Here is a 13,885-nt window from a genome sequence, read left to right as displayed (position 1 = left end):
CAACAAAAGCTTTTTTTGAAACTAAATCTTAGGAGATTCAATATATGAAACTGATGGAAGAGGAAGTCCTGCTCCGATTGGTCATGGGGGCTCAGAGCCCTGGCTGCCTGGGCCCTTCCTGCTGCAACCCCTTGTGGCCACCCTGTTCCCACCGCAGCCCCTGAGGTTCCAGGGGGCAGTGAGTGGTTTGAAAACCTCTGTCCTCAGGGAATACAGACAAGTGGCTAGGAGGGTGTCTTCGCCTGCACAGACTTAACCAGTAGAATCATCATTCCTGCCCCCAGGGAAGGGCAGAGAGGCAGCCACAGTGGGCGTAGCTTCTTTGCCAAGGAGGTGGTTGGAGTGGTGTCGGGAAGGCTCCAGCTCTGATGGGCTTATCTCATCACTGAGGGGGAGCCTGCCCAGGATCCCATCCTGGACTCACTGCAAATAGTTCAGATGAACCAAAAGAGCCTCAATATAGGCCCATCTCCAGTGACCACCACCAACCTTCTGAGGGACTGCCACCTTCCCGCCACGTGACAAGGCTCACCCGCAGCTGACCTGCAAGGAGAGCCTGGGTGTGTGCCGCCAACAGCAGGGTGCTGACAGTACCTGTGCAATGCCACCCATGACGGTGTCAGGACATAGTCAGATCCACACATCCGGCCAGTCTCCGGCTATCACCACCACGAGCAGGGGCAGCGGCAACTTAGCAAGGGGCAGGATCCAAGGTGGGAGTAAGGTAGATCTGAGTTTGAATCCAGTTTTGTCACTAACTAGTCTGGAGCAAACTGTGTGTTGACTGAAATAAAAGTTGCCAGTTAAGTTTTATTTCGGTACTTTACTGAGGACTATGGCCTGGGAGACAGCCTGGGTTACTGAGGAGCTGCTCCAAAGAGCTGAGGCAGGAGCCAGGAAATATATGAATTTATTTTTCTGGGGAAAAAAACATGTAGTCAAACATCAGAAGACTACTGCTAATCACAACAGCCATCTCCAGTTAATGATCCTGGTGCTTTTCTATTTATGAGAAGATATAAGAATCTGGAGCCATTGAAATGATTCCTTAGATATGCATCTTAACTATTTAGGGCTCATACCCAAAGTATAGAGGCTTCCTGTTTTTCTCCATCCTGCATTCCCCTCAGGGTGCATGACTGCAGAAGCTGAGGGCTTGATCCTTAGAGAACTGGAATGGGCAACATTCTTTTCTTTCCCTGTGTAACTTCTCTAAGTTGTAACCATTTTACTCACCTGGAAAATCAGAACAATTGATGTACTTACCTCATGGGGAGTTATGAGGATGTTAAAAGCTTTCTGAGTGAGAAAGTGCCCATCAGAGTGCCCAGCTCATCTTCATGAATGATTGGTTGGTCCATCTCTGTCTTTCTCCTTGACAATGCCCTTAATGATGTTCTTAGTGAGAAAAGCACTGAACCAAGATCAATATCCAGATTCCTATTCTCCTCAGACTTCTAGGATTAAAGCCACAACTGCCCTCCTCCTATTAAAAAACAACAGCAACAACTTTGTAAAAACAAAAACCTGACATATCTAGAGAGCAATAAATAATTCCACGGCCAAAGAGGGTGATGTTTTTAAAAGCTCATCACTAAGAGATGTCACCTGCAATTCACTAGCAATGAACTAGTTCATTAATAGACTACATTGCTCAGCACTTAACGTCTTTGTGCCTCTTAGTCCAGGCTGCGTTAGAAAACTCTAGAGATATCCTCACCCTTCACTTAAGAAAGTTTGGAAGCATCTTTTTCTTTGAGGTCCACCTTGCTCCTTCTTATTTCATTTATGCTGGCATACCTGATTCCTGACCTTGAATCTCGTCTTGAAGCATTTCATCTTTTTTACTTCATTGAACAATAATAATGGGCCTTTTCTGAGGACTTCTTATATGCCAAGCCTGTCCTGCATCATTTTACTTGAGGCACACAGTATGATGGATTCAATGTGTTGTGTATCACTGCACAGAGTGACGAGAGTATCTGGGTTCAGTGTTTGGTCCAAGAGCATCTGTGGGAGCAGGCATTTGAACCCAGGTCATCTTAACTCCAGAGCCTGAGCTTGTTATCCTCTGCTCCACCTTTTCAAAGCCGTCTCTCTGAGCTCATCTCTTCTTAAACACTGTCCGGAAATACCTCTGCTCTCCAAGCCCAGGGTTTTGGCACAAGGAGAAAAACCACAGAGCAGAAAAGCAGTAAAGGCAATAATCCTGCCAACATAAATGTCACAGAATCCACACACTCTAGCCACGGGAGGAGCTCTCGTCTTAGAATCTAATTTTTCTTTGCAAATAGTTCTAACGATTTCCATTATCTCGTTTCCCAACTCATAGAATATTAGTCTTGAAAATTAGATAGTGGGGAAAGGAAGGCTCATGGCAAATGTGAGGATGCAACACATTTTAGAAAATTATTAAAAAAATCCTTAAGAATCCTGGAACTCCCAGAGGGGTTCTGAATAACCAAGGCTTCATTGTCAAAGAAAAATCAGTGGGTTAGAAACCTGACCGACACCACCCCTGGACAGGGTTCTGTCTGCTGTGCCTCAGCCTTCTCCGTGGGCGAATGGCCCCAGATGTGGACAGTTGGACCACTGACTGACAGGAGAACCACAGGAGCCCCAGCTGGCAGGGTGGTGGCCAGGCTAGCTGGTTTGCACGTGTCATTTAATCCTCACAACAGCTTTACAAAAGACTGGGAGTCATATAGTCCTCATTTACTTTTTTAGATGAGAGAAATGAAGCCCAGAGAGGTTGAATCACTTGCCCAGGGTCACACAGCCAAGTCCTGGCTGACTCCAGAGCCCTTGCTCTTCCCCACTTAATGGTACTATCTTGTGATCGCAGACCACACCCAGGCTAAATCACCAAGCCTGTGGTATCATTCACAACGGGGAGGGAGGACGTGTGAACCCACCAAACACCAAATAAGAAAACAGCACAGTTGTTTTCTAAACAACTAACAACTATCCCACTGAAGTTGAGCCTGGAGCTTCCATTGGACCAGGCCCAGGTATTTGGGGTTAGCATCAGGACTGTGATTGTGAATAAAGATAAGGAATGTCGGCTGGCCCATGCTGTCTAGGGGACCAAGAATTTCCCCTGGGGTTGAATTAGATGAATGGTTTCCAGTTGGCTACCATGAATGGCATGTCGCACGGTAGCTTTAGATTCAGAGGGACCTGGATTGATATCTCGACTCCACCCCTCACATCAGGGACCCTGGAACCTTTTCCCAAACCTCTCTGGGTCTGTTTCCTCACCTTAAATGAGAAAGCAAATGCAAAATGCAACATTCCTGGTATGCAGAAGGCACTCTACACACATTGGTTCCTTTCTGCTTCCCTTTGAGAGGAACCCAGAGAAAGTAGCCCCTCCCATTGTGCAGGCTCTGAGCCTCCTGAAAGGCCATCACAAACTGGAGTTCCATTAGGGTTTGTGCCAAAGAGGCAGAAAACCATAATGCTGTCTGTCAGTCCCCTGGGAAAGTAACCCTGGTAGCACTGAGTCTTTAGAAGCTACACAGAAGGCCAGGAGTCATGGGGCCAGTGGGGGACCGTCGCCCAGGTCTCCCTCCTTGATCAACAGAGGAAAGGGAAACACTGATTCCACCACCAAGCTGCCTCTCAGCTGCCTGGGACCATGAGCGGCAGTGAGGAAGGTCCAGTTCAGCCATCCCTGGCCTTCCCCGCAGCACTTCCACCTCCCACGAGGAGGCAGCACCTCCATCCACCGTCGGGGTCCAAGCCCTGCCTTTCCTTCCAGGAGGGCACTCTCCTCCGGAGTCACAAGCCCAGCAGAGCTTCTCTGTCCTGCAGGAGAGTTAGTGACAGTGTCCATGAGGGTTGGGGTCCAGGCCGAGGACTAGGTTAACCAGAAACACAGGGCTTTTCTTCCAGCAAATGATCAGAGAGGAAAGCTGGTCCTTCTGCAGCATAGAACTCATCAGACACAAGGAAATCTCCGTGGGGGAACAAGAGAGAAGAGGGAAATGGAGCAGGTTGCCTTCTGGCGCAGCTCTTATCTTACCAAAGTGCTCCTAGCAGGGTTAAAAAATCAAATAATATTGAAAAAGATCATAATTAAAAAAATAGCTGTCTCTTCCACCTACCTCCCCCAACCCAGAGCTAATAACTTAACTTTGCTAACTGCTTCTTCTGCTATTAAGTGCCACAGTCCTTTATGATATTCCTATATTAATTGTGGCTTCCCAGGTGGCGCTAATGGTAAAGAACCTGCCTACCAAAGCAGGAGACATAAAAGAGATGGGCTCGATCCCTGGGTCAGGAAGATCCCCTGGAGGAAGGCATAGCAACCCACTCCAGTATTCTTGCCTGGAGAATCCCATGGACAGAGGAGCCTGGTGGGCCACAGTCCACAGGGTCGCAAAGAGTTGGACTCGACTGAAGCGACTTAATACACACATATTAATTGTTATCACTTTTAGACATTATCAGTTGTCTTCTGATTGTAGTCGATGAGGGTGTTATACTCTTACATCACCCAATTCTCCTCCATCTCTCAGTATAGGCATATAATTCAATAATCAAATTTCAACACTATGGTTATATAAATTCCATCTACTTTAAACATCAGAGAATTTACTATATTTGCATTTCCTTCCCTGTTCAGTATTGATTTTTCTTGCAATCAGAAATGTTATTGTTTTCTCACTTTAAGAGGGTTTCGAAGTTAGGAGTTCAACTTTTCTACATCTTTTCCTCTCAGTTTATATCATGGTCCCATTGTTGGGAACAACTCTCTTGTATGTGACGAGCATTTATTGAGTGTCTACTTTTGCAATTTATCCTATTAGGTGTTAAGAAATATAGAAACATGCTCTTTGGCCTTTTGCAGCCTAGAATTCAGTTAACAGATAAGAGCTGCTGCTGCTGCTGCTGCTAAGTCACTTCAGTCGTGTCTGACTCTGTGCGACCCCATAGACGGCAGCCCACCAGGCTCCCCTGTCCCTGGGATTCTCCAGGCAAGAACACTGGAGTGGGTTGCCATTTCCATTTCCAATGCATGAAAGTGAAAATTGAAAGTGAAAGTGAAGTCGCTCAGTCATGTCCGACTCTTAGCGACCCCATGGACTGCAGCCTACCAGGCTCCTCCATCCATGGGATTTTCCAGGCAAGAATACTGGAGTGGGGTGCCATTGCCTTCTCCAAAGAGACAAGAGAGGCACACATAAAAAGATAAACAGTACAAGCATGAAGCAACAATTTAAGCATTGCCCTATGTGCTCTGTGATGCATGTAGAGTTAATAGGACCCACAAGGAATGTTCTGGAGCCAGAGGCTAAAGGCACACAGAAGGTTTTCTGGGGGGTACCAGGCCTGAACTGGCTTTGAAGTCTCATCAAAGTGGAGATAAGAAGAGAATATTCCAAGGGAGGGGATCAATGAAGAGATGGTTCTGGACCCCAAACATAGGAAACATCTTTGAACAGGACTCAGTCTCAATTTTCTCATTATTAAAATGCAAGGAGAAGCTGGCAACTGGTACTATGATTGTTCGAGAGAAAACCCCTAATCTTAGGAAATAAACACTGAAATACTTACGGGAAAAGGTCCAAAATGTTTGTAACCTTCAAATGGTTGAGAAACAAATAAACAAAAATGGATACAGTGTAGGATATTCCTTGCACTATTATCATTTTGGGACCTTTTGGAACTTTGTAATTATTGGGCAAGTTATAAAGACACCTTCAAGAACTCTATCTTAAGGAAATAATCACATTCATATAAGCTTAATGATTTAAGCAGAAAATTATTCTTTGTTCCATTGTAGCAAAGAAAGAAAGAAAAGAAATCAACTTAAATATTCAACAAAAGGAAAATGGCTAAAAATTCTATAGTACTTCATGCTGCCAGGAGCATGGATTTTTCAAATAAATTTAAGTCTCAAAAGAAAATGATCAAAGTACAATGTCAAATGAAAAAACAGAGGATAAAAGCCAGCACATACTATATAAATCCAATTATGTATCTATATAGACTTTAAAAATCGAAGAGAATATACCACAGTATTAACAGTAGTAAGATTGAGGGTGATTTTATATTTAAGTTTTCTATATTTTAAAGTTTTCCATAGTGAACAGGTGTTTTTCTAATAAGAAAATGAACATGGTTTTATAAAAAAAAAAAAAAAACTAAAGAAAATAAGATTAGTGGACAGACCCAGGGTTATTTTCATAATTTTGAAGGACATAGCTCAGTTGGTAAGGAATCTGTGTGAATTGCAGGAGATGCTAGTTCAATTCCTGGGTCAGGAAGATCTGCTGGAGAAGGGATAGGCTACCCACTCCAGTATTCTTGGGCTTCCCTTGTGGTTCAGCTGGCAAAGAATCCACCTGCAATGAGGGAGACCAGGGTTCGATCCCTGGGTTGGGAAGATCCCCTGGAGAAGGGAAAGGCTACCCACTCGAGTATTCTGGCCTGGAGAATTCCAAGGACTGTATAGTCCATTTGGTCGTAAAGAGTTGGACATGACTGAGCGACTTTCACTTCACTCACAAGATAAAATTGTTAATGTTTATTTTTTGAAATCATATTCATAATGGGTGTTTTTTATATCTCTTAAAAAGTGGAGAAGACTATTTACCCTATAGAGTTATTGGCAGGATTAAATGAAATAATCTTTGTAATGTGCTTAGCCAACTCACTGGAAAAGACCCTGATGCTGGGGAAGATTGAAGGCAAAAGGAGAAGAGGATGGCAGAGGATGAGATGGTTAGACAGTATCACTGATTCAATGGGCATGAATTTCAGCAAATTCCAGGAGATAGCAAAGGACGCGGTCCATGGGGTTGCAAAGCGTCGGACATGACTTGGCAACTGAACAACAAAGCTAGAACAGCACCCGCCCAAAGTAGAATATGTATGTGTAATATTGTTGTTTAGCTGCTAAGTTACGTCTCACTCTTTTGTGACCCATAGACTGCAGCCCACCAGGCTCCTCTGTCCATGGAATTTTCCAGGCTAGAACTACTGGAGTGAGTTGTCGTTTCCCCCTCCACGGGTTCTTCCCGACCCTGAGGATCAAACCCCGGTCTCCTGAATTGCCGGGTGGATTCTTTACCACTGAGCCAGCAGGGAAGCCCATATATGTAATATACACCATAGCTAGCTATTTAAATAAACCTCGCCTCCCTGCTTCTTGCCTGCCAGCCTGTGGTTGACAGCGCGTTTAGCCGGATGGGGGCTGGGCGCCGGGTCGGGCCGGGGTGACCCACCCTGGCCTCCGCAGGTGGCGGGCGAGTACTTCAAGAACACCACGCTGCTGCTGGTGGGCGTCATCTGCGTGGCGGCGGCCGTGGAGAAGTGGAACCTGCACAAGCGCATTGCTCTGCGCATGGTCCTGATGGCTGGAGCCAAGCCGGGCATGTGAGTCACACTGAGCGCGCCTCCCCAGCTCCCACCGGGCCCCCGGACAGTCAGGGGGATGTCCACCTGAGGTTTTCTACCAAAAGGGATGGGAGGACACCAGGGCCATGAGGCTCCCTCCTCTCCCACCAGGGAGAGGGACTGTGACCTTGGAACGGAGACGTTAGTGTCCTTTATCGTCACAATCTAAATAACCCGAGTAACCTAGACTCCCGGTGCAGCAGGTTACAACATCTAAGCGGCTCATTCAGTAAAACAAGATGGACCAACGTAAGCTGTTTCCCAACCTTCTTTCCGGTGTATCAGGTAACAGGCTGGATGAAGCAGTGGTGTCTTCTCCTCTGTCATTTGAGGAGGCGTGGCAGTTTCCTGCCATCCACCCCGAGTTCGTGTTGTCACTGGTTCAGACCACAGGCCTGCCACACGTGGCACCTGAACCCATCTGCAGCCCCTCAGCTGTCTCCTCTTCTCTCTTTGTTGTCAGGAGGGGTACTTGGGAATGTGTAGGAGGTCAGAATTGATGGTGTTGTGTGAACTCACTCCCACTCTGTTGGATAATAACCCTGCCCTTCCCTTTGGAATACTTTCCTCACCTCCTTCTAGCTTACAGCTTTCTTGCAACCCTTTTTCCCTGGCTCCTTTGAGAATCCAACAGAGCATAAATAAATATTATGGTATTCATTTTCAACATTAGTCATTAGATGAATACAGGTTATAATTCAGAAGATGTTCCCGTCTCTCACTTAACCACAGCTTTAATTCACAGCATTAAAGGGGGGGGGGGGGTATTCTCGGTAATATCCCCTCACTCAATAATAACCTAATATTGTACCCCACACTCAACCTGCTGGACAGTTTGGCACTTCCCAACATGATATTCGGACTCTGCAGCTCTTTAAAACCCCTGAATACCATCTTCGAGAATTTTTATCCCATTGTGTTTCCACTCATCTCTGTTCACTGCACCTTCCACCCCTGTGAGGCCCTCTGTTTGCTGGTGAGGGCCCAAATCAGACCAACTCTTGTCGCCATCAGCCTAAAGAGAGGCTTCATTGGGGCTCTGGCACCTACCCAGTCATGATCCATAGGACAGACATGCTGGCCCCAAACTGCACATGGGAAGTTTTTATGTTGACTTCTCTTATGGAAATGAGAACTATATCTGTACACACAGTGCATGTTTTCAAAGTCAAGGAGAACTTGAATGGTATCTTTGTTAGCCTTTCTCCAAGCCTCAACTCTTTAAGACACCAGCTTGAAAAAGTACACACAGTGAAATAGAACACTGGGACCTTTGAGGGCTAAGCTTTCAACATGTTAGTAGCGGAACAAGTAGTGGGCGGAACCAGGAGCTCCATCCATTCATCTCTATTCGGTCGCTAATAACTATGGTGACATGGCTGCAAAGCAAGGAATATGAAGGTATTCAGAGGTTTGCTGGATGCAAGGGCCAAAAAAGAATTCCTTTATACCCACACAAAGAAACACACATCATCACCAAGCTAATGTCACCAAGCTCTCTCCACAGAGAGATGAGGAATCAGTTAAGTCCATGCCCTGTGACCCTATGACCAAAGCTCTTTGCTTAAGTAAGGGCTTTTTTTGGTGGGGGTAGGGGGGAATGCCAAGGCCACACTAGCCCATGAAGTGTGCTTCATTCATTCAACACATCTTCACATCTTTAATGTTGACTCTGTGCCAAGCCCTGGGAGTACCAAGTATGACATAAAACCCCAATATTCTGGATAAACGCCCGCACCGGTGGGTTGGTAGGAGGCCCTGAGGGAGCCCCGTGAGGTCAGAGGTGGGGCCTGGGGAGGCGGGCATGCCCCCACCCCGAACCCCTCCCTGCCTTGCAGGCTGCTGCTCTGCTTCATGTGCTGCACCACGCTGCTGTCCATGTGGCTCTCCAACACGTCCACCACCGCCATGGTCATGCCCATCGTGGAGGCCGTGCTGCAGGAGCTGGTCAGTGCCGAGGAGGAGCAGCTCGTGGCCGGCACCCCCAGCGCCGAAGAGGCCGAGCCCATCAGTACAGTTTGCTGGAGTTCATCTCCCCCTTGCTCCTCCACCCCTCCTCCAGTGACACCCCCCAGCTCGGCACCTGCTCCCACCACCCCACCTCCCCGGCTTCCCTCCCCTCGTCTTCTAACGCCCCCCTCTCCTGCCCCTTATCCCCTAACCTCCATCCCTGTTCATCCAGAGGTTCCCTGTGACCCCCATTCCCAGCTGTTTCTTTTTGCCCCACTTCCAGCAGCCTCTGCTGCTCCTGCCCCCAGATGTTCAAGGATTAGCCCAGGACCCCAGGCTTTTTTCTGTGTCCCTGAGTCCCACCACGCCCTCAGAGTGGAGGGAAGGGGAATCGCCAGGCACCAGGTCCAGCAGGAGCCTGCATGCCCCTGGGTCCCCCTAGTCCAGCCCCAGCCCGGAGTCCCTGCCCTTCAGGATCAAGTCCGGACTCCATGTCTAACTTTCTGCTTTCCTTTGCTGCTGTAGATCTCGATGTAAACAACAGCCAACCTCCCCTGGAACTCATCTTTGTCAATGAAGAGTGAGTATGACTGCCCCCCCAGGTCCATCCCAGAGGTCAGGAAAGAGTCCCCCCAGGAACCGCCCTTTCAGCTGGATGGGCCACACTCACAGCTCACCACACCACCACCTTACCCCCGCCCCGATTTCCTCTCTGGCCGGGAGACACTGCCCAAGATCCTGAGGGCAGCTCCCTTCAAAACTGGGTACTGCAGGGCTGAGGGAAGAGGGGGAAAGACTACGCTGAACCTGACAGGATATACAGACTGTACATACATTTCCCAAGCAGAATTTCATCTAAATTGATGTCCCTCTTGGGAGAATATTTTAAAAATCTATGGATGAAAAACATCTTGCATATTGGATATTGCTGGAACCTCTTAGAGGACCACAAAGGATTTCATAGGTATTAGATATGGTCTTACTAGTTTTGGTAAGATTTTAGTCTTACAAGATTTGGTCTTGTTAGATATGGCAAGGAAAAATTAAGTGGCACGTTGGGGATAACAGGACAGTTGGTGAGAGAGCCCCGGGATGATGAAAACAAGATTTTTTAGAAAAGGAGAAATCTGGTCTCAAACACTCATGTGAGGCAGATTCATGAACAGCTGATTTCTTTTGAACATCTGATATCAATATGTGGTCTTCAAGGAAGACTGTGATGAATAGGACATTTTAAAAGTTGGATCTGTACTAGAGCTCCGTTGTGCAATTTGCTCTTTTCATAAAAAGGGGGGATACCCACAGTGAGTGAGACCAGCACTATCTGGAGAAACAGATGCAGGGGGCCCCTCCTCCCACCACTGTCTCCTATCATAATACACTGGCCTTGCCTCCTCACCCTTGATGATGTCTCAGGCAAATCCCACAGCTCCTTCCGGATATTAGACCAATCTCATTTTCAGATATTCTGCCATCTAGTCCAGGCTCGTGTCAAAACTTCACTCTCATTTGAAGCTTCTCCCCACACTCTATCATGCTCACACTCAACCCCCCGTCAGCCCAGGTCTGCAGGATGAGAGGTGACCGTGAGCGGGGGAGCAGCTGGCTTTTTCTCTGTCTTCCTCTGCCTTCCCCTCCCCTCACCAACCCTCTCTGCTACTTCTGACTTCTCCAGGGTCAGGACAGCAGCTGTAGGGAGCAGGAAAGATACAGGGGCACAGAGGGCCTTGGCTGGAAGTATTGGAGAGTGCGGTCAGTGCCTGGGGACTCAGGTCCCTACCCTTTCCCAATCGGGCATTTCCCTTCAGCGTCTTCAGAGCATCCCCTGGAGGCCACCTCTGCACAGGGCCCAGTGGCATGAGGTGCTCTTGGAGAACTGCTTGGCCGCCTTGGTTCTGTGGTCTGGTGGCTCACTCCCCACGCCCTTCCATCTGGGGTTGCCTCTGCCTCTGTGGTGGGGCCTTTACATGCTGAGCAGCAGCCCAGCCACCTTCCCTCTGGGCCTTCCCCCCGACAAGAACCGCTGGACACCGAAAGCTCTAGCTGCTCCTGGTGCAGGGGGTCTGTTCCCCCTCACTCTGGCCCCCTCGGCAGCACCCACTGGCCTCTTGCCCTTGTTTCTTTTCCAAATGAAAACACACGTCCCAAACTCCAAAGCCGAAGCTCAGGGTGTCCCTGGATTCTCTCAGCAGCACTGGAGCAGGGGGATTCAGGGAGGGGGTTGCCAGACTGCCAGACAGGATGGCAGTCTGAGGGGTTCCTCACCAGCCTCCTCACCGATTTGGGAAGGAGGACAGGGAAATATCACAATACTCCCCCCAGGCTGACAACTCCCTCCAATGAACGCTTCCCCTGAGCTCCATCAACTCCCGATAGAGCCTGGAGGTGGGTGACGACCGCAGGGCCCCACGTCCTGCATGTGTCCACCACCTCACTGGCTTTCCCAGTGGCTGAGCTCACGGGACCCACTGTCCTCAGAGCTAAGACAGACCAGAAACATGCCTTTAGTGCTGAGTGGCAGTCGGTAAGGCTGGTGATAAATCCCTACCTTCCTCTCTCCCCAAGGCAGAGCTGGAGGGTGGCCAGGGTGGGAGGGACCCACGGTGACTCCCACCCTGGGGGGTGCAGCTGCTGCTGAGAAACTCGCCCCCACCTTCTTGCTCTCCTGTGACTTTCACCACCCGTGGCCCTGGCCCTCCCTGCTCCTGTTCTCCTTAAAGAAGAATTTCACATTTCTCCTTCTAGATGGTCAGCCAGTGAGACTGTGGTCCGGGGGCCCAGGCTCTCCAGGCAGGCAGACAGGCTCCTCTCTGGCACCACCACTTAGCACGCAGCCCCCCGGGGAAGCTAGTAACCTCCCTCTGCTTAGATTCCTACCCTGTAAATGTAGGTAACAGTACCAGCCCCACAGATCTGCTGTGAGATTAACAAGGTCATGAGGATTGGAATCCATTCTTGAGGGCTCAGCTCCATGTTAGCTATTATTAGGAGTCTCGGTCTCCCTTCAAAGGCAACCCCCTGACCCCCGTCCCCACAAATCCTTACCACATCTCTCGAAGGTGAGATTCGTCTTCTTTGTAGCCAAGAACACCCGAGTCTAGAAGGGTCCTTTATACCAAACATCAATGTGGGGAGGACCCTCAGCCAGTCTGGGCCACTGCTGTTTTTCCCACCTCCTTTGTTCTCTTCCAGCACGTCGAATACAGACTTCAGTTCCCTGATGCAGAACAAGGTATGGCCTGGTTTCTCCTGTGCTTTGAGATACTTAAAAGACCCTCAAGATAACTCATGGGGCCTTCCCTGGCGATCCAGTGGTTGAGATGCCGCCTTTTCACTGTAAGGGGTGAAGGTTTGATCCCTGCTTGGGGAACGGAGATCCTGCAAGCTGCATGGTGCAGCCAAAAAAAAAAAAAACAGTTATACAAAAAAAAAAAGGTAACTCAGAGACAGAGATGCCTGGCAGCTTGTCGAGAGCCAGTGGCCTTCTCAGATGTGAGGGCAGAGAGGTGCTCACCTGAGCCTGCACACGTGAGGCTTCAGGCAGTTCTGAAGCCCAGGCCTGGTTTCTGGGCTTAGCTTCACAAAGGGACAAGCTAACTTTTCCTCACAGAAACCCAATATTCAGCCATCCATGGATTCACCGTTAGGACTCCTTTCAGGAGGGGTTCATTTAGAAAAATCGTACTACAAAAGAGGATGGTTTATAGGTGAAAGTCAAGTTGCCCACACACTGCTCAGCCTTGCCCCTTCCGCTGGGGTTGGTTTTACATCACTTCTCACCTCAGTCCCAATGGATGGGCCTTGATTGGTCCAAACTGTGGACTTGGTTGTGTGCGTTTTCTTTCTCATTTTCTGTGTGTTAAAATGAAGGGCTCCTCATGAGCTAATGGAGTTCTAGAAAGTCAAGCTCTCCTCTAAGAACAGAGCCATGTTTTTCCAAATTTCAAAAGCTTCTTCAAATGGGGTGCTTGGTCCAGCTGGACAGGAACCTGTGAAAAGGAGGCAGGCAGAGTGGGGGTGGCTCTCTACCTCTGTTCACCCTGGCTCTGCTCCCCAAGTCCCCAGGGAGGGGAGACAGAGGCGTGACCCCCCCCCCCGGGGTGATCCAGTGGCTTCTCCAGACCCCACATCCTCCCCTGATGGTGTGATGGTCTTTGTCCCGACAGAACCTGAATGGTGTGCCCACAGTCACCAGTTCTGCCAAAACAGCAAACCTCCCAGGCAGGGAGCAGCACCCATCCCAGGTAATGGAACGGTACCTCCTGGCCCTGTTTCCTTCGTGAAGCACCCGAGCTCCCAGGGGGCACTGTTCCCGCAGCTGTGAGGGCGCCAGGCAGGCGGGCTGTCACCAGGCCACTTCAGGCACCTGTGTGCGAGGTCTGCGTATGCCGTGGAGACAAGGCATCCCACTAGCTGCTGATTTCGGCAAGTTATCCCACTGCCCGAGCCTCAGTCTCATCAGCTTTAAAACTGAGGCTCAGTCTAGATCAGAGGTATTCACACTACTCCTCAAAGGTGCTTCGGGAGC

At 49.0% G+C, this 13,885-nt stretch overlaps 1 protein-coding gene across 1 annotated transcript in view; it reads left to right on the top strand.

Annotated features, from left to right (window-relative positions):
• The window catches only part of SLC13A4 (solute carrier family 13 member 4), a 42,146-nt gene that overhangs the window by 12,568 nt on the left and 15,693 nt on the right, over positions 1–13,885 (top strand). Inside the window, exons 3-7 of the mRNA XM_065938496.1 lie at positions 7,250–7,386; positions 9,246–9,418; positions 9,883–9,937; positions 12,550–12,589; positions 13,524–13,601. Coding sequence (XP_065794568.1) covers positions 7,250–7,386; positions 9,246–9,418; positions 9,883–9,937; positions 12,550–12,589; positions 13,524–13,601 — 483 coding nt within the window. The remainder of the gene's footprint in view (positions 1–7,249; positions 7,387–9,245; positions 9,419–9,882; positions 9,938–12,549; positions 12,590–13,523; positions 13,602–13,885) is intronic.

The sequence above is a fragment of the Muntiacus reevesi genome, chromosome 6 (assembly GCF_963930625.1).
Source record: "Muntiacus reevesi chromosome 6, mMunRee1.1, whole genome shotgun sequence".
Lineage (NCBI taxonomy): Eukaryota > Metazoa > Chordata > Mammalia > Artiodactyla > Cervidae > Muntiacus > Muntiacus reevesi.
Note: the sequence above shows the minus strand (reverse complement) of the source record. Positions and strands in the feature narration are given on the sequence as shown.